This window comes from Oryx dammah, unplaced genomic scaffold (genome assembly GCF_014754425.2).
Source record: "Oryx dammah isolate SB20612 unplaced genomic scaffold, SCBI_Odam_1.1 HiC_scaffold_26, whole genome shotgun sequence".
Lineage (NCBI taxonomy): Eukaryota > Metazoa > Chordata > Mammalia > Artiodactyla > Bovidae > Oryx > Oryx dammah.
Genome location: NW_024070210.1, coordinates 99,512,971 through 99,538,018, shown reverse-complemented (window position 1 = coordinate 99,538,018; position 25,048 = coordinate 99,512,971). Strand labels below are relative to the sequence as shown.

Here is a 25,048-nt window from a genome sequence, read left to right as displayed (position 1 = left end):
CTCTGCTGAGTCGCTTCAGTCGTGTCCGACTCTGTGCGACCCCATAGATGGCAGCTCACCAGGCTCCCCCGTCCCTGGGATTCTCCAGGCAAGAACACTGGAGTGAGTTGCCATTTCCTTCTCCAGTGCATGAAAGTGAAAAGTGAAAATGAAGTCGCTCAGTTGTGTCCAACTCCTAGCGACCCTATGGACTGCAGCCCACCAGGCTCCTCCGTCCATGGGGTTTTCCAGGCAAGAGTACTGGAGTGGGGTGCCACTGCCTTCTCCGATAGTCAGCTTTAGTGGGCTTTAAAACTGATAGGCAAAAAGGTACAATAAGCTTTAGCAACGGCAGCTCTCTCAGCAGTCCAGCAGACACCTGAGTGCTTACTGAGTTTAAGAGTTCTTCCATGAGAAGAGGAAAGGGCTGTAAGGCTTGTAGTTTGTGCATCAAAAACTTAACAGAAAAAATGTTTACATTCTTTACAAAGGCCTTTTACTACAAGTACCCCATAGTCATTTTTTTGAAAATGAGAGAGGAACAATACAGGATAAAATAAAAAATACACTGTGAAAGATACTGTATTTTTGTTGAGATAATGCAAAGCTCAAGTTCTGAAAATGTATGCCTTGCATCTGAGGTGCTGTTAGGTTTCAGAGTTCTAATAAATTGGATGAATGGCTGTTGGCTGAAAAACATTTTGATTACTGATATTATGGCTCCACTAGAAAAATGTGAATCACTGTACTTTCTGGATCATAAGCACAAGTTTTTTTTTATAACCTCATATTCCCTTAATCCATACTACATATAGGAAAGGATTTTGTTCTCTGTAATACTTATGGCTTTCATTTTTTATTCTACACACGGGTTATATCTCTCAAGTATCACTGGTTTATTTTTAGACATCTTTGTGATACTATGAACTTTTATTAGCATAAATGTTAATGAAAAAATCAGGTATCAATAGTTAATAGTTTCACTGTCATAAATGTAATTTGGCTCAGAACTTGCATAATTACACAAAACGCTGCTCAGTTAAGTCTTTCTGAAGATATGAATCTTACCAATTCATTTAAAAGTAACATAAAACTCTGTACTTACCTGTGGTCCTCATTTGTAGCTATCAAGCTGGATACATTCCGTAATATGCCACCTCCACTTTCAATGATGGCTAAAGTGTTGGTCTGGCTGCGATAAGTGAGAGTGCCAACCAGAAATGCAAGCGCGCCGTCTACAGCACATATGTCGGCTTTATTCTCAGTGCAGTGTGCCGACAGGTTCCATAAGGCACTCAAAACACTCTTGAGGGTTGACTCCTAGCAAGAAACAGAATATATGTCATCTAGTTAAGGGCTATGACTGTAACTCTTAGAACGTCTATACTTACTTCTATAGAGAAAGCTCTCTCTTTTTTAAAAAATATCCCCTGGCTGCCCATCCTTTACTGGTAAAGCATTAGGAACTCCTCACTTAAAAAAACGTTCATAAAATACCGAACAGAACTTAAGACAGTGATATCCCCATGAAACAAGCAGAACACAACGTTAAAACAATGACCATCACATTCCTCTAAACAATGAACATGAAATGTTTAGATGGTGCACACTTATCTCACAGAAGCTTATATTAGAAAATGAAACAACTGATGGGCATTCGGAAAAGATAACATTTTCAGGATAATATAAACTAGAAAAGACCCTCTGTATGCTGATTTGAAAAGATATCCAGACCTATCATTAAATGAAAAGAGCAAGTTGCAGACAAGTATGTACAATATTCTGTTTGTATAAAATACACATCCATATTTATGTGTGGTTGATGCAAAAGTAACAATTTATTAAAATGGAAGCATACCGGAAATACTCCAATTTCTTAAAGTCCTCAAAGAAACAAAACCATTATAAAAATGAGAACTCCCTGATGTACAGTATCATAGTAAACTGTCAAATTACAACTGCCAGAGAAAACACTTTGAGTATACAATTAATAAGAATGTTGGTTAAAACTTGCCATACTCCTGACGACAGTCTTCTTACTAAAAATCAATCAGGGAACAAACAGACATTCATTAGATACCTACTCTGTGCCTATCACAGTTACAGGTACTCGAGAGGATACAAACAGAGCAACTGACACTTGCTCTGAAGGTGCTGTTTACTTTGGGGAAAAAAAGACAGGAACACTATACTTAAAACCAAGGGCTCTAATGGAAAGATTACTGCCATGGGAACTTAAGTCAAATAAATGAAATAATTTTTGGAGAAGAGCACCTCTGCAGATAAAAAGACATGTACATGCAGAGGAGGCAGGGGAAGTAGAATGAGTAAAGGCATGGAAGTGGGAATAAGCAAGGGAGGACTAAATAACAGAAAGAAGACACAGAAGAAGTCAAAGTCCACATTGGTACACTGTGGGAAGTAAGGTCAGACAGGGAAAAGAGGGCCCTGAATGTCATGGCAAACATTTTGGGCTCAACCCAATCAAGAGCCATTGTATTCTCTTCTTCAGGATATTAAAGGAATAAAATAGATACTATTTACCATGAGGCAGAGAAGAAATGCTTTCACCACTGAAGATGTGAAAAGGACAACAGCTAAATTTTAATTATAATGCGATTGAGGAAATGGGACAAAGTATCTTGTGATCAGAAAAAATGGGAAGAGTTTAGAGGAGTGAGCTAAACTTATAACTGACCTAGAGATGAGCTGAAAGTAGGAAAACCGAAGTTGCTCTCTTTGGTACTACATGTAGGGGGGCCAAGGGTTTTGTCTCAAAGCTGTACAGTTAGAGGAGACAAGATGAAATGATTACATGTTGGAAGTATAGGTGGTAAAAACAAAGGGAGGAGATTCAGTACGGTATGTGATCAAAGGCATCAAATACAGGTACAGGTAGAAAAGTGATATCCTAGTTAAGCTATAAATCTAGATTTTTTGTTAGGAGCAAATTTAGAAAGGACTGGGGAAGATATGGGCAGTTAGGAAATGAAGGGAGTGACTGCTTGACCACTTGTTTAGGGCTTTGGTTGTTACAGGAGATTCTCTGAAGAAGTTGGAAGCCGCAATGAAAATGAACATTTTTGTTTTTTATTTTCAAAATATTGGGCTTCTTAGAGACAAGTGAAACATTAAAAAAGCCTCCTTCTCTATAAGCAGTAGAGAAAGTATAGCGGACAAGAGTAAGGGACGAACAGGTTTGAGTAATAGTAATGCCCAGAGCGCAGGGTGCAGATGAAGGAAAGACTGCTGTGCAGAAGAGGAAGGGCCAGTGAGTGAGGTGCAAAGGGCGCAGTACACGGGGAATGTGGAGGCAGTTTTGGTCCTTGTGGTTGTGAGGAGTAAATGAAGTTGAGCATGAAGAGGGGACAAGTTAAAAAGAGAAAGAATGTTCATATTGGCTGTTGCACTGAATGTAGAAAAAGATGGAAAAAGGAAATTCTAATACCGTTAACCAGAGCAAGACCAAACCAGAACTGGATAGTATAACTTTCTGATGGGCTAGTTTTTCCAAGATTGGGCTTACATTAAAAAAAAATTTTTTTAATTAATTTATTTTAACTGGAGGCTAATTACATGATTGTAGTGGTTTCTGCCATACATTGACATGCATCAGCCATGGGTGTACATGTGTTCCCCATCCTGAACCCCCCTCTCACCTCCCTCCCCATCCCATCCCCCAGGGTCATCCCAGTGCACCAGCCCTGAGCGCCCTGCCTCATGCATCGAACCTGGACTGGCAATCTGTTTCACAGATGATAATATACATGTTTCAGTGCTATTCTCTCAAATCATCCCACCCTCGCCTTCTCCCCCAGAGTCCAAAAGTCTGTTCTTTACATCCGTGTCTCTTTTGCTGTCTCGCATATAGGGTCATTGTTACCATCTTTTTAAATTCCATATATATGTGTTAATATACTGTATTGGTGTTTTTCTTTCTGACTTACTACACTCTGTATAATAGGCTCCAGTTTCACCCACCTCATTAGAACTGATTCAAACGCATTCTTTTTAATAGCTGAGTAATATTCCATTATGTGTATGTACCACAGCTTTCTTATCCATTCGTCTGGCTATTGTAAACAGTGCTGTGATGAACACTGGGGTACACGTGTCTCTTTCAATTCTGGTTTTCTCGGTGTGGGCTTACATTAAAAATTTATAGATGAATTTAGGGAGAAATGATCTTTAATGATCTCTCTCTCATCTATGAGAGAGAAATGATCTACTCTTCCTTTACAAGACAGACTATGTCTTGACATTTATTAAAATCCTCTTTTACACTTTTCAGTAGGCTGTGTCTGTAATCTAACTTTCTTGGTATGTAGCAATTGGTTTGTATGTAGATCTTTGAAGTCCCTGAGTGATAATACAATGAGCTATTCAGCAGCAATACTCTATACAAAAACATTAAATCTTTCTGAAAATACACAAAGTTGATTAGAAAGGAGTCTTAAAATGTACATGGCACTAATTTTTTTTGTATAATTTTAGTAAGGTATTAAGGCAACCAATAAACTGTACTTTGATCCTCCTCCAATTTCCTCATACCCCTTGTAATCCACCCCCAAACCCAGGCAACTACTGTTCTGATTTCTGACATAACTGATTATTGCAGGTATCAATAGTTCATTCTTTTTTTTTTTTTTAATAGCCAAATAGTATTCCACAATTTATTTACCCATTTACCTACTGATAGACATTAGAATGTTTTTCCTAGGTTTTGGCTATCACAAATAATCTTTATGTGAATAATTGTGTGTCTTTGTGTAAATTTAAGTTTTTGTTCCTCATGGGTGGCCAGGTTGTATGGCAGGTAAATGTTAGTTTGAAAACACTGCCAACAGTTCTCTCAAGTGGGACAGACAGACCTCAGAGATATTGCAGGTATGGTTCCAGACCACTCCAATAAAGCAAATATTGCAATAAAGCAAGTCACACCATTTTTTTTTGGTTTCTCAGTGCATATACTGTAGTCTATTAACTGTCCAAAAGCATTATGTATAAAGATGTACATACATTAACTGAAAAATAACGCTGTTTGGAAAATGGCACTAAAAGACTTGCTTAGTGCAGGGTTGCCACAGACTTTCAATTTACCAAAAATGCAGTATCAGCAAACTGCAATAAAGTGAGGTATGCCTGTATACCATTTAACTTTTCTGCCAGCAGTGCATAAGAATTTCAGCTCTTTAACATCTTTGACAACACATGGTCAATATTAAAGATTATAACCAATATAATATGTATAACAGTATCTCACAGTTGTAATCTGTATTTCCCTGATGACTAATGATGCTGAGCATATTTTCAAGTGCTTACTGGCCATTCATAACCTTTTTTTCTAGAGTGTGTGTACAAATGTTCTGCTGATTCAGTAGTGTTCTAAGGTACCTTTATGCAAATTCTGAGTATATTTGAACAGTATTGTTTTCTCCCAGTTTTTAGACATAATTGACATGTAACACTATTTAAGGTATATGGTATAATGATTTAACTTACATACATCATGAAATGATTACCATAGTGAGTTCAGTGAACATCTATTATCTCATATATATATATGTATATATACATACACAAAAATTAAAGAAATAGAAAACTTTTTCCTTGTGATGAGCACTCAGGACTTAACTCTCTTAAAAATTTTCATATATGATATGGTTGTTAACAACATTTATTATATTGTATATTACATTCTAGTATGTATTTATCTTATAACTGGAAGTTTGTACCTGTTGACCACCTTTAAATATTATCTTTATAGCCAGTTACTTAACTGAATATTTTTCTTATTTCTCATAATTTTCCAGTTGATTTTCCTGGAGTTTCCAGGTATAAAACAATGTAATTTAGAAAAAAATACATAAATTAAAAAACAGCCCCAGACCGTAAAGGAAATTCTGAAGAGAAAAATGTAGGCTCTGGGTCAAGGAGGGCTGGTTGGGTGAAAGGAAGCTCAGATTAGCTAAAAAGACGAGCTTAGTTTAGTTCTTCGCAAACTTCAATTTAAAAAAAAATCAGCTTAGTTTCTAAAGTAGATATCCCACCTGGATATTACTTCCTTTTGTAAACAAATTATTATTTGATGAATTTTTCATCTTTGGGTCTGATTACCTCTATAACGTGACTATCAAAATCTGGGGACTCTGGGAGATTGGGATTTGGGCAGCAAGGAATCATCCGGGGGTGATTCTGTCCCTTTTCCCTTAGAGGGGACATCTGGTAATAAATGGAGACATTTCTGATTATTATGACTGAGGGGAAGGTATGTCAGCATTTAGTGGGCAAAGGCCAGGAATGCTGCTAAACATCCTACAAGGCACAGATCAGTACCCCCAAACAAAGACTTATCTGTCCAAGATGTCAACAGAGCTGATACACCCCGATTTACACTAGGTCACCTTGTAGGCTTGTCTGCCTTAATACTTGCAGAGTTTGGGGCATTCTAAGTCTTGGGATTGGTAAGCTAAGAGGGTCAGAAATTAGTGAGTCTCAGAGGTGGGAGAGGGCAGCGAAAAAGTATCCAAAGATGAAATGCATATGGTAATACCAAATGTTCTCAAAGGTACCTTTTTCACTTCCAAAGCACATTCCATCAGTGCTTTCACACTTCCAACTTCACGCAAAGTCTTTTTACTATTTACATCTGCTCTCCAAGACAGATTCCTCAAAACACTCGCAATCACCTGCAAATGGATCAATTTTAGAATAGTTTGTTTATAAAATTGTTTATACGAGTTGCTTTCTTGTTCTTAAGGTTAAACGTATGAGAGCGTGCATGCGTGTTAAGTTGTTTCAGTCGTGTCTGACTCTTTGCAACCCAATAGACTGTAGCCCACCAGGCTCCTATGTCCGTGGGACTGTCCAGGCAAGAATACTGGAATGGATTGCCATGCCCTCCCTCCAGGGGATCATCCGGACCCAGAGGTCAAACCCATGTCTCTTATGTCTCCTGCATTGGCAGGTGGGTTCTTTACCACAGGCACCACCTGGGAAGCCCAAAAGTAAGAATAGAAATCTATTAATAAATACATTTCTTCTTAAAGCTAATATAGAGCCAAAAGGAAGTCTAAAATAAAATTCTTTCCCGCTATTCTGGTGTTAATGCAGCCACAATTTAAACATGAGATGCTGAATACTGAGTCATAGCTTACATTAACCTAAGTCAGGGTGTTAAGCCACTAATATCCAAGAAAACCACGTGGAATCTGAGGAGTACCTGCTGCAAGTCCTCACTCTCGGACTGGAGCTGAGCCACGAGCGCTCTCATGCAGCCTTTCATAGAGCAGAGAGTAGCCTAGAAAGTCGAGGATTACACGGGGTTAGTAACAACGCAACCTGCAGCCACCCATAAAAGAACTAGAACCATACATTACATAAATGAAAGACAAACACCCTCCTAATCTTTTGCAATACTCATTCCTTTCTTGGCAAACTGGAAAAATAAAGTGAATAAATAATAAGAAATGATAAGAAAAGGGTTTGAACGTGAAGTCTTTTATTTGGATGGAACTAATATGTGTCTGACACTTTCACCAATCATCAAGATTTCCAGATTTTTGCTATCATTCCCAAGAACAGTTTTTTTTTTTTTTTTTAATTACTTTTTGGTCTCACTAGGCAGTAAATGGGATCCTAATTCCCCAATCAGGGATTGAACCTGTGCTCCCTACAGTGGAAGAGTGGAGTCTTAACTGCGGGACCACCAGGGAAGTCTGCCCAGGAACAGAATTTTAAATGTGATTACATAAGTTCACTTCTGTGTTCCATCTTTTGCCTTTGTTTAGGCATTAGACATCAAACGAGTATGGATATGCAGTGGAATATAAAGTACAGGTTTTTATTAGTCAGTGTTGAATGACGAGAGCGACAAAAAAGAAAAGTCAGTGAAAAGTAGTCTGTATGAAAAAAAAGCTCATACCAGAGCTATCTTAAGAAATCGATCTTATAAAACATACCTTGTTAGCTACATCTCCGAAAGTCAAGTTTGTCAAAGCCATTCCTGCATATCGTCTTAAAGTAATACTGTAGTGGTCATTAGTAAGCCCATACATTTCACAGTCCACTTGCAATAATTCTGCAATGGCCTGTAGTCCCCCTAATTTAAAAAGGGCAAGAGGAAAAAGTCAATAATCTAAAATAACACAAATGGGTACCAAGTTTGTAAACTACTAGGGAAAAATCTCAAAGAATGAGTTTAACTCTGTCTTCAGAATTACAAGCTACAAAAAATGTTATAAAGCACTCGTGTAATATACTTATCAAGTACGAGTGACAACTATTTCATTTTCTGCCAGTTTCTCTACCCTCCAGCCCCCTGTCTTACTGAATAAGATGAATATTACACTCTATTTACTGCAATACACTGCATCCTGTCAAGGAAGAAGAAGACTATATTCTACTATTAGGTCCTCCTGAATGTAAGCAGAAAAAGGTAACTTCATTACTAGGACTGTCACACACTATGGCCTAATTACTTTAATATTTTTCATCTCCAAAATAATTTTTAGTATCATTAGGAATACTAAAACTTCTAAGTGAAATAGTGCAGGAAGCAAAGCTTATTTTTGTTTTTTATGAAAAAGAATTACCTGTTCAACTTATTACTAAGCTGAATAGAACCATTTTTATGGTTTTTCTTTTTAAATTCTTATTTTTCTTTGATACACACAAGTGTCAAATACCAATACTAGGATTTAGTATCTTCTTTCCCCTTGATTCCCACCACTGGGTATGCTTAACAATGTCCACAGTGGTCAACAGTAGGAAGGCAAGGAGGAAAATGAAGGGAAAGGAAAGGAAAAGACATAAAGGAAGGGGCAGTAGAAAGACAACACAAAACAGAAGGACAAAAGGTGAAGCAAAATGGTGCAGGAGTGAATAAAAAGAAAAAGAGAAATGCATATGCAAGTTATTCAAAATATTACTCGTCATCAGTATAATCATTATGAAACTGGAGATCCTGTTAGCTAAGACAGAAAAAGAGATGATGAATATAAACAGGTAATTCTTGGATACTGTAAGTCTAAACCGTCAGGTCATTGATCTGAAAGAGGATCTGTACATTCGTCATTTTTATAAATAATCTAGAAGAATCAGTATGCAGAGCAATCAGCAAGTCTGCAAAACAGACCAAGTTCAATTCTGGGTCAAGAATGCCAAGCCAGGGATTTAACTCTTGGAACATTTGTGTAAATCTTTATAACTGGCACCAATGACAGTTAAGTCTGAATGTAGGTAAATAAAAATTAATTTGGTTAAGGAAAATCCAAACCATATTTAGGAAGATTTTCCTACATCCACCCATGATGATGGGAAAGATAAACAGCCCATGAACAAAACAGCCAATGAACAAAACAACCAATGTCTTTATGGAGCTTACAGATTAGCACAGAGAGCCATCAAACAACTAATTTAAATGTCATGATTGTGTAGAAGCACGGGGCGTGATAACAGGCAAACCTAATGTAGACTGGAAGGATCAAGAAAATGGCTGAGGAATTAAGGTTTAACTTGAGACTTAAAGGATGAATGACCATCTAAAAAGGGTGGAGGAGAAACAATAAGGAAGCATTTCAAGCAGATAAAATAGCACGTGTAAGGGCTGCTGGGCCTGAGACATTAATATACAGCAACAAGGAGGGGCTACAAAAATGCCAGGTAATACAAGACTTTGTGTACCTCACCAAGGGTTTAATACAGAAGAAAAGAATAATCAGATGTATGTTCTAAACAGATTCCTATGATTAAGGCTATTGAAATGATTACGACTGGAAGTGGGGAGCCAAGTAAGACAAACTATGGGAGACTAGCAGTGAAGAAAGAGGCTTTGCTTGTGCTGGGGATAAAAAGAATAGCAGTGGTATAAGATGTATTTAAGAACCAGAATTAAAGCAGTTAGCAGATACAGGGGACAGGAATAGAGTCCAAGATGTCTTCTAAGATTTTGGCTTCAGCAAGTGGGTTGACGGGAAGGCTACTGTCTGAGAAAAGGAACCCTGGTCAAGAGACAGTTTTGGGGATGGGGAGACAGACTCAGTTTCTGTCAGTTGAGTCAGAAATGTCTGAAAAATCATCTCGGTGAAAATGCTGGAGGGGCAGTATGAAAATGTGTGTAAATCTCAGGAGAGGGAACGCAGATTAAGATGTGAGTTTGAAAAACACTGTCAGGGAAGCCATGTAGCAGAGCTTATAGCCTAGGGAGAGTGAATGGAAGCAAGCCTGGTACAGAGCTTCAGAAAGTTCCACCCTTTAATCCTTCAGCAAAGGAGGAGGGACTAGTCTTGACTAGGAAACAGACCTGGGAGTCACTGCTGACTTAAAGACAGTAGCCTTGTGTACTGATCACCACATCTTGAGGACTGTAAAGTGGACCATCAAAGCCATACAGAGCACACTCTGCTTCATGCCTGCATAAAATCCTGCCCAGTAGAGCAGCGTCTGTGACACTGTTCTAAGAAAGTAACGTGAAATAATCTCAAGAACCTCCTGAGAAGGCCCTTGACTACTTTTGTATGGGAAAACCAAAAATCTTAGAACTTGATTCTGAAAAAGAACCTGATTAATGCCAATAAAATGATGAAGAATGTGCTAATGAAAAAAGAACATTCAATAAAACTTAGCGTATTAGATAAAAGAGAGAGACCCTTTATGATTTCCAGGAGTTAAAAAAAAAAAAAAACTTCCAGTGAACTTTAAGGCAAAGAATCTATACACTTTAAAAATGGATTCACAAAAATATGATGTGAATTCATGACAAATAGGAAAAAAATTGGTTGCCCTAAGAAATACTAGGATGTTTCAAGGTAGTGTAAAGGTCATGAGCACATCCTTCCACATTTTCTTGGTGTCTGTGTTAGAGAACAGTGGTCCAGAGGAACCAAATATTATCACGTATGGTATCTCATAACCTTATTGATAGTAGACGATCAATGTCTTCAGGTGACATTTACCAAAATCCTTAAACTTATCAAAACAAGACAGTAGAAAGATGATAGAATTTTTTTAAAAAGCATATTACTTTTCTTTTACTTGGTTTAGATAGTCACCATTAGCATGAAATACCTCATTCTAAAATAAGTAGGGCTCAGCAATATATTCTATATATTGGTAGTTTCACAAAATTTCCTGATCCTAAGAATCACCTGGGCCACTTACTGGATTTGATTCCTAGGTCCCCTGCTCTGGAGATTCTATTTTCCTAAGCTTGCTTACCATGGGCCAGAGAAGTACGCGTTCTGACCACTGGCCCTGGTGAGCGTCGTTGTCTAGTCTGGGAAACACCAATGCGTATTAACTACGAGTTCCTTGAAAATCAGGACCATGTCTGAATCCTTTTTGTATCTAGTGCCTAGCACAGTTTCTAGGATGGAGTTGGAAGTTAATAAATGTGTACATTCCTGGTATTAAGAGTCTAAAACTTGCAACACTAATAGTTGCAAACTTAAATGACCCTAACAGTTGTAGAATTTTCTTGCATCTACAAAAGACAGGCCTAGCTGACTGGGCTTAGGAATTTTTCTTCATCTACTTGGGACTTAGTAGATGAAGTCCCTATCTGACAAGGAGGGGTAGTTTCCTCCTATCCCTCCCTGTCAGATCCCTTGTGCTACCTGACTGTATCTATCCACAGTCTACACACCTCGTTCCTTCTTTGGCTCCAACGCAAAGTCAGAGGCTAGGAGTGGCTACATCCCCACAGTCACACCCCCAGAGGCCCCGTCCTGCTCCTCACCTGAAAGCCCCTGCCCTAGCTCCTGGGATGAAATGCCCCGGGTAGCCTTCCTACCTGAAGAAGGAAGAGGAACAAATACTGAGTCTAGATTTCACTTGGAAATTCAGATGATTAATGTGAGTCAGTCCTAGTCTACAGTTCATTGGAACACAGGGACATTTAGAAAAAACATTTGTGGGAGCTTAAAACTGGATTAGTTTTCCTGTTTGTTCATTATTTCCCCCATTATTATGAGTGTTAAAAAAAACAACAACAAAAAACACCCAAACTTGAAATTTCACCAATGCTGGATTGTACTGAGCATGGGAGAACTCACAAGTGCATACTCAATTTCACAGGAACCTGGGGAATAAGGACAGAGAATCAAGTGGGCTAGGGCCTGTGGGGAGAAAAGTACAGCTGGGGGCAGGTGGAAACCAAGTATACACAGCCTCCCAAAGTGACGATCCGAAGGAGAGAGCACTCATTTTCAGCCGTTCAGGTTCTCTGTGTTTTAAGAGACTCACGACTTTGTCACTTTCAAGATAAATGATGAATGAAAATGGTAAGTGTGGCAGGGATACAAAGTGGGGGCTGGAATGAAAGGTAAACGTAAACAGCACAAAAAGCAAGGGCACAGCTACACTAAGATGGAGACTCAGCGCATGCTTCTCGCTTGTGGCTCAACCAGAGCGATCCAGGCTCACATGAGATGGCTCAGCGTGATGCACCTTACAAAAACCACATGTGCAAAACGAACCTAGAAATCAGAGAGACCAGCACATGAAAACAGGGGCCACAGAGGCAGGGTTATGAGGCTCAGAGCATGTGAGAACACACGCTAAGAGTAATCCTTCCAAATTAATGGAATTTTTCTAACACAAATTAGAGAATAATGCTTTTCCATTATTAATGAGTTTCAGAGATACCAACCATGCTGCTTATCATGAAAATTCAGTAAAGTACGGATAACCATGAAGATAAATGAGAATCTTAATAATAATTCCTTCCTGTGTCTATCAGAAGTGACTGAGTTCAAGGATAATTACAAAGCTCCATATCATCACATCTCAAAACGACTCAAATTACCCTCCCACCGACTGTCACCCAGGGTCTACCTTGACAATATTGGCAAGAGTGGCCCATTTATTTATTTTTGCCCATCTCTGGCTAAGATTTTAAAAACCCAAGTTAGGTTATAAAAGGGTAGCAGTTTCTGTCACTTAGGACATTGTCTTCTCTGGAAACCAGAGTCACTTGCTACAAGGAGGAAGCAGATGGTAATAGAAGTTAGTGGCCTTATATACTAATTCAACAATGACGAAAAGTCTTCAGGATTCTTCTATGGCATTAAGAAACATTTTCATCTTACCAAGTTCATTCATTGCATGTCTATGTTCTTCATCAAACGAAAGTTTCATTAGAACACACACAGCAGGACAGATCTGATGTTCAACAGGAGCTGGCACTGAAAAATAAAATTGACATAAACCATAATGCTTTGTTTTCTCAAAGGAGTGATGTTTATTATATCTAAAAAATACTCAGAGTTTGCTGATATACTTCTCATGCATGGTAGCTTACTGAATGAACAAGTATTTGCTGAAAAGATGAATCAATACTACACACACAGAAAGGAAAATATAGGTAAAGCGCTTTTTTTGGTTCCATAAAAATGTTTACCTCTCATCAGCCTTTGACCAAGTCTGTTGGACTAATTCCCATGTAGGTTTATGCTATAATTCAACTAATAACTTAAAAATAATATTGGTTATTTGAAATAATAAAAACATTTTAGTATAAAACTATTTACTTATAATCTTTATTTTCAACTGAAAGGCACATGCTGTATAGAAATGTATAGAGAAACCTAGTGCAACTCTAGTAGAGAGAGCTTATTATATAGATACCAGATAGTAAATAAAAATTTAAAGGAAAAGTGTCTAAGAAAATGTACTTGCACATTTAATATTATGCATAAAGTTTCAAAACTGTTACTTGAAATAAAAATTTAAAAACCAATCTGTTTTTCAGAAGTAATCCTATTCTATTTAACTTTTCTGAGGACAGGTATTAAGAGCACACAAAACAAGTCATAACATAATTGTGGACAGCCAAAGAAAACGATCCATAAAGATAATGTTTTCCCAGTAAAGCAATTTATTAATTCTCCCTAGCCCTAGGACAAACAGAAAGGACATTTCTGTGATATTCTTATTGTTGAAAAATTTTTAATTTGTAATAAATTCACCTTTATAGCTGACCCTAAGAGAAATCTACTAAATCTTTATAGATCAGGTTGTCATCATCAATCTTTCTCCTGCTCCCCCAATTAAGACATTGATTCGACAGTCCTTTGTTGTGTGGTTCTTATCAGGTGAAAGGAGGTCTTATCTTATATTCTTACTGCTTTTGGTTCTTCCTATAGGAATGAAGTAAGTTATCTCCCCAGGGGTCCCAACTCCCATGATCCCTGCTCCTGGGGGAGAGGGTTTCTCCCTGAGAAAGGAGCTGGGTGGCTGATCACCCCAGCAACTGGGGCCCCAAGGCCTGAAGACAGATGGTGCAGTGAGAACACTGGGCTGAGAGTCAGGAGGTCTGGCCTCTGATCCTAGATCCACCACCCACCACCTATCTGTGAAGCCACAGGCCAATCTTTTAGCCTCTCTGAACCTCAGTCTCTTCATCTGTAAAATGAAGATGATAATATCTTCCCTTCCTACTTCACAAGGTTGTTGTAAGGATCAAATAACGGATATAACACAGCTCTGCGTCCACTGAGTAAAGTGACGTGCGAATATGAGAGAACGGCTTGGTCACTCACAGCTGAAGGAACTTAGGCAAAGTCACTTTCCTGAGCTTAATCTCGAGAGAAGGAGAACAGAATCGCTCAAGTTCTTTCTATATCAACTATGCTGTGAGTGTTTAAGTCTACTTTGATTTTCTGTTCTTTTCTGGTTGCACTGTAGGACACACAACATTTTCCTTTGCTAATTTTTTTTCTAGGGAAACAGAGAAATTAAGCTATAAACTATGTGAGCAGTGTAGGTAGCTAATATGAATTTCCCACACTGATTCATAAAGACACCATCCTAATTAAAAAACTTTTCATTTCAAAAACGTTTACATTTGCTTTGTCACAGGCACTGCATGGAACGTACTTGGATTTCTGTCCTGGTCCAGGCCTTGTTCGTGGGCTTCCTGCCACTCCCAGCAGGCTTCACAGTACGCTCGTATCTGCTCCAAAAGATGGAGGACTCGGATCTCCCGCCTGCCCCTCTTGTCATCGGGCTGCGAGTGGATGATGCTGTGGAGCGCTGCGCTGGCCCTGGCCCGGGCCTCCTTACTGCCCCGGGAATTTCCCAGCAACACAGAGTCCTTGTCATTGCCATGTAAAAGCTGGATGAGGAGAGGAAGACACCCAGACTGTCGCATGGATATACAGCTGTCTTGGGAGCTAGACATAGCTAGCAAAGTCCGTGACATATCGTCCTTATCATGAGTACCGAGCATTGACAGCAATGAATACACCATTTCCACCTGTGGGCCAAATGAGTTTAGAAACAGAATTATGGCTTTAATAGCCAGAAGCCAACACCAGTGAAGTGACGAATGGGATATTAATTGTAACTCAAACGAAAACAGAAACAAAAACAAAAACTTCTTTCCAGGATGAAGCTAATGAGCGTTATTTCAAAATCCATATGCTATAATCATCATCACCGCCTTGCTTATAAGTAAATATTAGTAGTGGTAGTATATAGTCATAAGGAGACAGTAGGTTCTTGCATACCTAATCTGCTATTGTCTGGATCAGTGGGTGATAATCCGTTATTATACCGAAAGACAATCAGCCGATTTCTCTTTCTCTCTCACATCTCCCCCACCCTCCACACACACACACATACCTACCGACGCACACAGAGTAAGAAATGTGCTTTATCTCAAATTCTTTACACACTTAAAAACTTTATTTTTAAAAATCCACAACCATAATCAATAAAGAGAAAATATTTTTTAGCAATTGCTATTTACTAAGTACTAGTTTTCAGCAATTGCTAACCCTCACCAGATTATAATATTCTTAAAATTATGATGTCTCCCTTATACATGTAAAAGTATTTTGTCATAAAAAGAATGCCCTGACATATAGGGACACAAAGTCAATACTCTTATTCAATTTTTTTTTTTTTGAAGCAGCTGATAAGCATCATCACTCCTTTACTGTAAACTCTGAGAATTGACTCAGAAGCAGACTAGCAAGAGGAAACAGCACCCAGTCATCCTGTCCTGTGATCAACTGCAGTTTTTTAAAGCAAGAGCTACTATATAAAAGTTGAGCTCTTATATAAATGCATCATATCTATAAATTAGTGGTTCCAAACCAGGGGCAACTTCAGCCACCTTGAGACTCTTCTGGCAACGTCTTGGAGAAATTTTTGGCCATCACACTTTGGGAGGAAACACTTTGGGCATTCAGTGGGGGAAGACCAGGGATGCTGCTCAACACCCTGCAATGCAATGAGCAATCGCCCAGCCAATAATGCTGGGGCTGAAAACCTCTACTCTAAGTGTGCACACACACTGCTCTCAGCTTTGAAAGTTTTATTAGGAAGGCAGTACAGGACTGCCTTCCTAATGAAAAAAAAAATAGGCTTTCAAATTCTGACTCCACTATTTGCAAGTGAGCTGTGTGATACAACCAAGTTATCTGAGTTCTCTGAGGTCCAGCTGTCTCAGTTGCAAAATGGAATAATTTACCTAATAGGGTTTTCTTTGTGAAGATTAAAAAAAGTAACACATGTATAGGATCGTAACTGGCATTCAAAAATGTAGTAAGGTCTTAATATTATCATGCATAAATCACTCCAAAAGCAAATGGTATTCAAGCTGCCAGTTTTCAAGTAACAGTACTCTTAAATATTAAAGGTTTTCTTTATAGTAAAAACTACTCATTGATGTTGGACAGATTGGGGTGGAATTCTAATTTAATTATCATCTTCTTGGCTTCAGTATTCTCATTCAAAAGAGGGGCAAGAATACATTCAAAGGGTTTTTGAAGAGATCAGAGATAGTAAATGTACAACTTTTAGCAGTTACTGGCATACTACTGATACCAAGTAGTAACTGTTGTGAGTTATTAAAAGGATTAAGCTTTATATTAATAATATCAATGCTACTCTAAAATTCGTTTCTTAAATTGACATTAGTCCCGTAATGCTCTTCCTCAGAGCCATTATATTACTAAAGTAAAGAAAGAGTATGTAGAATATGCTATGGAAACAAGGAAGTATTTAGATGTGACAGAAAACATACTGTTTAAAAACAGTCCGTGTGCTCCCAATGTACTGATTCAAAGGAGGCAGACACAGACTGCATGGATAGGCAAGAGGGCCCTGGAAATCAGAAAATGGTTTGGAAAGAAGGAAAAGCCCAAGAAGAGTTCTGAAGGCTGGCGAGGACTCTGACAGTCATCGTGCAGTGAGGTGGGAAGTGGAGGGGTGCACCACTGCAGACAGGGCCCCAAGGCAGAAGGTCATGGCAGGAGAGGGCTTGGGGGAGCAAGCCAGCTTGGGCTGGACCTTAGGATACTTGCAGAGAACGGGCTGTCATTTCTTTGAGACTGTGATGATGGAAACAAAATAATTCTTTAGCTAAATTTAAAAGAAGAATGAAGAATGTTTTAATAAAGTACTCAGAGTTCTAGCAAGACTTTCTAATCTATTACCTTGGTTCCCAGATGACTTGTCAGCCTTCGAGGAGCAGAGTGTGTGCTACTAGAACTCAAAACACTGGCGGTTTCATGATCTGTTCGTGTAGTTGAACCCTAGGAATTAAGCAGATTATAGACAGTGGAATTTAGATTATAGATGTATGTGGCTAAAGATACTCCAAATGAACTGTCTTTAGGATAAATAGCTAAATATACCATTAAAGTGTGAACATTTATAACTGCTCAAAATGAGTGTTTTTATATATAAACTTGAGTAGAATTTAGAGAATCACTGAAGGAAAAAAAAAAAAAAAAACTCTTGCAAAAGACAAAGTACCAAACACTGAAGAAATTCTAAGAGTAATATTCTTTCCCAAATCAAAAGGCATGAAACCACATTCAGTTAAATATAAATTGGTTGGTGGAAAGCTCCATTGAGTGATGAAATGCTCTGAATTACCACAAAACTAACTGAATTGCGTTCAGTCCAAGTTCTCCAGGAGCTGAGAGCAGAGAGAAGACTGCTTGAAACTTCTATTGGGGAAAGACATGAAAAAATAAATAACTCACTGAGACGTCTAAAGGGACTGATACGGGGAACAAGTTAGAAGATGATATAGGCAGAACACTCTTTGACATAAATAGTGGCAGTATTTTCTTGGATCTGTCTCCTAAGACTAAATAAATAAAAGTAAAAATAAACAAATGGAACCCAACTAAACTTAAAAGCTGCTGCATGGCAATGGAAACTATAGACAAAACAAAAAGACAAACTAGAGAATGGGAGAAAATATTTGCAAATGATGTGAGCAACAAGGAATTAAAATCAAAAGTATTTAAATAGCTTATAAGACTCAATATCAAAAAAACGAAAAACGCAATCAAAAAATGTGCAGAAGACCTGAACAGACATTTCTCCAAAGAAGACATATAGGCACAAGAAAAGATGCTCAATATCACCATTTATTACGGAAATACAAATTGAAATGAGATACCACTCTCATAGCTGCCAGAATGGCTATTATTAAAAAAAAAAGTTTTAAGAGAAAAATACATTTATAGATATAACTGTAGGAAAAAACTGTAAATGTGAAACTCACTTAACTGTATATTTAAAATAGGTACATTTTACTGTATGTTACTCTTTCCTCAATAACGTTTATTTTTAAGAAGTCATAACTTCAGAGGTCTTTTTCGTTTCCCCAGATAAAAGCATGAAGACCTACCTATTCATACACACACTGGGAAATCTAGGGTTAGATTAAGGAAACTAGCACAGAGGCCCAGACAAGCTACCCTTTCTAGACTCCACTCCTTCTGCAGGTCTGGATGCTTTATGTTGATTAATCTTCTAGGGGTATGTCTCAATTAGAAGCAGCAGGGTAGCACCTTCGGGGCAGGAGAAGGGGCAGAGCAGAAAGACATCTCCTTCCACTGTCACTGGCTACCGTGTGCTTCTGTAACGGTACTTCAGTTCACATGCATGCAGACAACAAACATCCACTGAGCTCCTGCTCCTCTCTTCAGTTCCGTTCAGTTCAGTTGCTCAGTCTGACTCTTTGCGACCCCATGGACTGCAGCATGCCAGGCCTCCCTGTCCATCACCAACTCCCAGAGCTGGCTCAAACTCACGTTCAACGAGTCAGTGATGCCATCCAACCATCTCATCTTCTGTCGTTCCCTTCTCCTCCTGCCTTCAATCTTTCCCAGCATCAGGGTCTTTGCCAATGAGTCAGTTCTTTGCATCAGGTAGCCAAAGTTATTAGTTTCAGCTTCAGCATCAGTCCTTCCAGTGAATATTCAGGACTGATTTCCTTTAGGATGGACTGGTTTGATTTCCTTGCAGTCCAAAGGACCCTCAAGAGTCTTCTCCAACACCACAGTTCTAAAGCATCAAGTCTTTGGTGCTCAGCTTTCTTTACAGTCCAACTCTCACATCCATACATGACTACTGGAAAAACCATAGCTTTGACTAGATGGACCTTTGCTGGCAAAGCAATATCTCTGCTTTTTAATATGCTATCTAGGTTGGTCATAACTTTTCTTCCAAGGAGTAAGCGTCTTTTAATTTCATGGCTGCAGTCACCATCTGCAATGATTTTGGAGCCCCCCAAAATAAAGTCTCTCACTGTTTACATTGTTTCCCCATCTATTTCCCATGAAGTGATGGGACCAGATGCCATGATCTTAGTTTTCTGAATGTTGGGAGTTTTAAGCCAACTTTTTCATTCTCCTCTTTCACTTTTATCAACACGCTCTTTAGTTCTTCTTTTCTTTCTGCCATAAGGGTGGTGTCATCTGCATATCTGAGGTTATTGATATTTCTCCCGGCAATCTTGATTCCAGCTTGTGCTTTATAAGCCCAGTGTTTCTCATGATGTACTCTGCATATAAGTTAAACAAGCAGGGTGACAGTATACAGCCTTGACGTACTCCTTTCCCAATTTTGAACCAGTCTGTCGTTCCACGCCCAGTTCTAACTGTTGCTTTTTGACCTACATACAGATTTCTCAGGAGGCAGGTCTGGTATTCCCATCTCTTGAAGAATTTCCCACAGTTTGTTGTGATCCACACAGTCAAAGGCTTTGTCGTAGTCAATAAAGCAGATGTTTTTCTGGAACTCTCTTGCTTTTTCGATGATCCAGCGAATGTTGGCGTTTTGATCTCTGGTTCCACTGCCTTTTCTAAATCCAGCTTGAACATCTAGAAGTTCACAGTTCACGTCCTGTTGAAGACTGGCTTGGAGAATTTTGAGCATTACTTTGCTAGCATGTGAGATGAGTGTAATTGTGCGGTAGTTTGAGCATTCTTTGGGATTGCCTTTCTTAGGGATTGAAATGAAAACTGAACTTTTCCAGTCCTGTTTGGCCACTGCTGAGTTTTCCAAATTTGCTGGCATATTGAGTGCAGCATTTTCATAGCATCATCTTTTAGGATTTGAAATAGCTCAACTGGAATTCCATCACCTCTGCTAGCTTTGTTCGTAGTGATGTTTCCTAAGGCCCACTTGACTTCTCATTCCAGGATGTCTGGCTCTAGGTGAGTGATCACACCATTGTGGTTATCTGGGTCATGAAGATCTTTTTTGTATAGCTGTTCTGTGTAATTTTGCCACCTACTCTTAGTATCTTCTGCTTCTGTTACATCCATACCATTTCTGTCCTTTCTTGGTGCAATGCTAGTCTCTGGGAACATAAGTGAATAAGACATCTACATCCTCACTGCATATAGAGTCTAGACAGGCTGCTCAACATACACAGGTTAAATACACAGTGCTTTGACAGAGCCCAGGTGTACGCACAGGAATGGCGTGTACTCAGTTTGGGATTATAGAGTAAAGTGCTGTCTGATTTTGAATGACAAAGAGGTGTTTAGTTAAAAAAGAGGAGGGTTAGCCACATGGCAGCTCAGATGAGGCAGAGGCTATAAGCACAGGTCAGAAAGAATGTGTGTGTGTGTGAGAGAGAGAGAGAGAGAGAAAGAGAGAGAGAGAGACAGACAGACAGACAGACGGACAGACAGACAGAGACAGAGACAGACAGGGAGAGAGAAACTGACTGACTGACTTGGAGATTAAGAGCTTCTTCTGATCGCATTAAAGAAGATGGAGTTGAGGGACTAAGACTCAAGATAAAGAGAGCAGGTGGGAGGCTTTTACAGAAATTTTGGGGAAGGGCTGCTTTTGATCTACAGGAGGGAATGAATGACTCCTTATCCTGAAGCAAGCATACTGTCTTTAAGGATATCTAAATACTCTGACTGTTTCTGGTAGTGAGGATGTAACACAACCTGTAAGGATCCTTGTCTTCTAGAATTCACCACCTTATGAACTACCCCTGTGTTTAAGTGTGAGCTAGATTTAGTGAAAGGCTTTAGTGAACAGACTGCTGTAGATATGAGGAGAAGTCACTTTCAAGATAAGTTATAAGTTTACAGAGACGGTGGCTTCCATCCTGGACACCCTCTCTTGTTCTTCTCTGAGGGATGCCAGGTATCACACTATGAACTGCTCTTTGTAGAGGCCTTGGTGGCAAGAAATGATACCACTGGCCGACAGCCTGGAGACTTGAGGCCTGCTAACAGTCATACGGTGAGTTTCGAAGCAGATCCTCCCCTCATCAAATCTTGAAATGACTGAGGCCCCAGCCAACATGGTGACCGCAGCCTATGAGAGACCCTGAACCAGAGGCACTCAGCTAAGCTGCACCAGGATTCCTGATCTACACAGACAATAAATGGTTGCTAATTTAAGCTGCTAAATTTGTCAGGCAGCAACAGATAACTAATATATTGTTTGAAACAGAAGAGAAACAAGAGGTTATATGATGAAGCAAGGAAAAACCCATGTCTACGTTGAAACATATATCTGACATTCATTTCAGTGTAGACATTAAATCACCTTTAAGCTTCAGACTTAGTATCTTTCTATACAGATTCTTGATTTTGGGACACTCTCCACTCTGCTCTCCCAAACTGTCTAGCTAGAAACCCAGATGGATTTATTATAAGGAGATTCCAAGAGAACGTTCCCATACCCATACTACCTATAAGCCAGAACTCAAGTCTTGAGAATCTTTCCTGGGCCTTTTTATTATGATTAAGTCTGCACCATCACCCTTCAGAGGGACCAGAGAAGCAGTATCCTGTAAGAAACGGTTATTGTTGTTCAGTCGCCAAGTCATGTCTGACTCTTTGTGACCCCATGGACTGCAGCATGCCAGGCTTCCCTGTACTTCACTATCTCCTGGAGTTTACTCAAACCCATGTCCCTTGGGTTGGTGATGCCATCCAACCATTTCATCCTCCTCTGCCCCCTTCTCCTCTTGCCCTCAATCTTTACCAGCATCAGGGTCTTTTTCAATGACTCGCCTCTTTGCATCAGGTAGCCAAAGTATTGGAGCTTCCAGATCAGTTCTTCCAATGAATATTCAGGGTTGATTTCATTTATGATTGACTGGTTTGATCTCCCTGTAGTCCACGGGACTCTCAAGAGTCCTCTCCAACACCACAGTTCAAAAGCATCAGTTCTTCAGTGCTCAGCCTTCTTTACGGTCCAACTCTCACATCCACATGTGACTACTAGAAAAACCATAGCTTTCACTAGATGGACCTTTGTTGGCAAAGTGACGTCTCTGCTTTTTAATATGCTGTCTAGGTTGGCCATAGCTTTTCTTCCAAGGAGCAAGTGTCTTTTAATTTCATGGCTGCAGTCACCATCTACAGTGATTTTGGAACCCAAGAAAATAACATCTGCCACTGTTCCCACTTTCCCTCCATCTATTTGCCATGAAATGACAAGACAGGATGCCATGATCTTCATTTTTTGAATGTTGAATTTTAAGCCAGCTTTTTCACTCTCCTCTTTCACCCTCATCCAGCGGTTCTTTAGTTCCTCTTCACTTTTTGCCATTAGAGTGGTATCATCTGCAAATCTGAGGTTGCTGATATTCCTTCCAACTATCTTCCAGCTTGTGAGTCTTCTAGCCTTGGATTTCACATGATGTACTCTGCATATAAGTTAAATAAGCAGGGTGACAATATACAGCCTCGATGTACTCCTTTCCAGATTTTGAACCAGTCTGTTGTTCCATGTCTGGTTCTAACTGTTGCTTCTGACCTGCACTTCCTTTTCACACACATTAGAATCAAGCACCTCTCTATTTTCTGGTCCTCCTCTATCCACCCTTCAATACCCACTGCCATCATGGGCACTCAAATGTGTACCGAAGGTCCCAAGAAGGACTATGCCTGGCAGCTCAACCAGCACAGCTGGGACACGGTCAATTTCAACTACATCTGCTGGGTAAAAACCCCTCTCTATCATGCTCACTTTAGGAAGTGACTCAAAAATAGTATTTTTCTGAGAAAACAAAACAAAACAAAGTGACTCTAAAAAGTTTACCATAGAGGTAGCAAGTTTCCAACTCACTGTGAAACTGTGTAAGAGGGGGAAGAAGCAAAAGAAGCAAGCACCCTCCCCACCTTGCCATTTTTCACACAGATGGTACATGGAAGTGGTCCAACAGTAGATAAGGAGAAGTTTCTCTTTATTAAAGTACTACAGCTAATTCTATAACCCTTAGTGAATTAGTGAAGCTAGATTTTAAGTATAAATGCTGTTAATATCACAAAAAGAGAGCCCACCAGACGTTATGTGCTTCCTGGTGGAAGACCACTATGCTACCTATGAAAGTCTCGGCCATAGAATGAGGGCCTGAGACCAAATCTGATCACATCTCTAGAGCCAAATACCAATTTCAGGGAATATAGAAGACAAAGAGAGTGGTCAAACCTCACCATGCACATGTTCCTAGCAAAATTCAGACTATGGAAAACTTGAGAAGACAAATAACTTTGGTTATTCAACAAATACATAGCAAAAATCTAAGAGACAAAGAAGAAACCTATAGATTAAAAGAAACTTCAAAGACACATTAACCACTCTGTGCATGAACTTTATCTGGCCCTTGTGTCAAATAAATTTAAAAACTATGACATTTATGAAACAACTGCAAATTTGAATACTGACTAGTTATCCGATGCTACTGAGGAATTACTATTAGTTTCTTTGGGAGCGTAATAATGGCACAATAGTTAGGTATTCTATAGGTGTCCTCTGTCTACAGGATTGCTTTAGCAATTCTGGGCCTTTTGTGATTCCATATAAATCTTAGTATTATTTGTTCTAGTTCTGTGAAAAATGTCATAGGCATTTTGACAGGAACTGCATTAAATCTGCAGACTGCTTTGGGACTTCAGATAATACTACTAAGCTACAGTAATCAAAACAGCATGGTACTTGTACAAAAACAAGACAGACAGACACACAGAATACAGAATAAAGTACAGACCGAAAGTACTCTACTTTCCCACAAGAGTGGGAAATTTAAACCACCACCATATTTGAAATTTTCCATAATAACAAGTTTAAAAACATATTACTGGCAGTGGAAAAGGTTCTCCTACCATTTCATCCCTTTCCCACTCTTGTTTGAACTTCATCACTACTTACTGGTTGCATCACTAGAGATCTGGTTCTAAAACATTAAATGGAAAAGCTAAGAATCGATTCATAAATGAATTACACATAAAGTTATATACTAAGCACGTAGGGATCTAGCTCATATAATTTATTTCTCGCTTTCTCTTTTCATTTAACTTTCAAGGGAGATTAATCACAGATCAAAAATCCCTATTTCTAGAAGGGATGTTAGTTATCCCTTCCAACCTACATATATTCATTGCTATTATCTACTATTTATCAGGGACTGTGGCGATATAAAAATGGATAAAGCTTGAAAGAATTTCTGTCTTTCTGGAGCTTACAATCTGGTAGGGAGAACAGAAATAAATAAATAAATACAAAACTGCAAATGTGGTCTTCAAAGTGAGAATAATAAGCTAGGACAGCCTATAACAACAGGATGTCAACAGTTCAAGCCTCTTGAGAGAAATCATGCTTAAGTTCAGACACACACAAACTGATGTTAACTGAGAGAAGTGGGATGAGAATGCACAGCAGAGAACAGGTGCAGACGCTGCGCAGGCTGCAGCAGAGGAAGCCCAGTCAAGGGGAGGTCCTGAAGGGCCAGTGTGGCAGAAATGCTGGGAGCCAAGGGTGACAGAGAGCTGACCAGTTC

The 25,048-nt window shown here is 39.1% G+C and overlaps 1 protein-coding gene across 4 annotated transcripts in view; it reads right to left on the bottom strand.

Moving 5' to 3' along the window:
- The window catches only part of LOC120852624 (adenomatous polyposis coli protein), a 133,026-nt gene that overhangs the window by 10,911 nt on the left and 97,067 nt on the right, over positions 1-25,048 (bottom strand). For 3 of the 4 annotated variants that reach the window (XM_040225956.1, XM_040225957.1, XM_040225960.1), the window contains 7 exons: positions 17,424-17,522; positions 14,857-15,235; positions 13,068-13,163; positions 7,941-8,080; positions 7,202-7,279; positions 6,552-6,668; positions 1,085-1,299 (listed from right to left, as the gene is read on the bottom strand). In XM_040225956.1, the coding sequence (XP_040081890.1) occupies positions 1,085-1,299; positions 6,552-6,668; positions 7,202-7,279; positions 7,941-8,080; positions 13,068-13,163; positions 14,857-15,235; positions 17,424-17,522 (1,124 nt within the window). The remainder of the gene's footprint in view (positions 1-1,084; positions 1,300-6,551; positions 6,669-7,201; positions 7,280-7,940; positions 8,081-13,067; positions 13,164-14,856; positions 15,236-17,423; positions 17,523-25,048) is intronic. The other variant, XM_040225958.1, reaches the window with a different exon arrangement.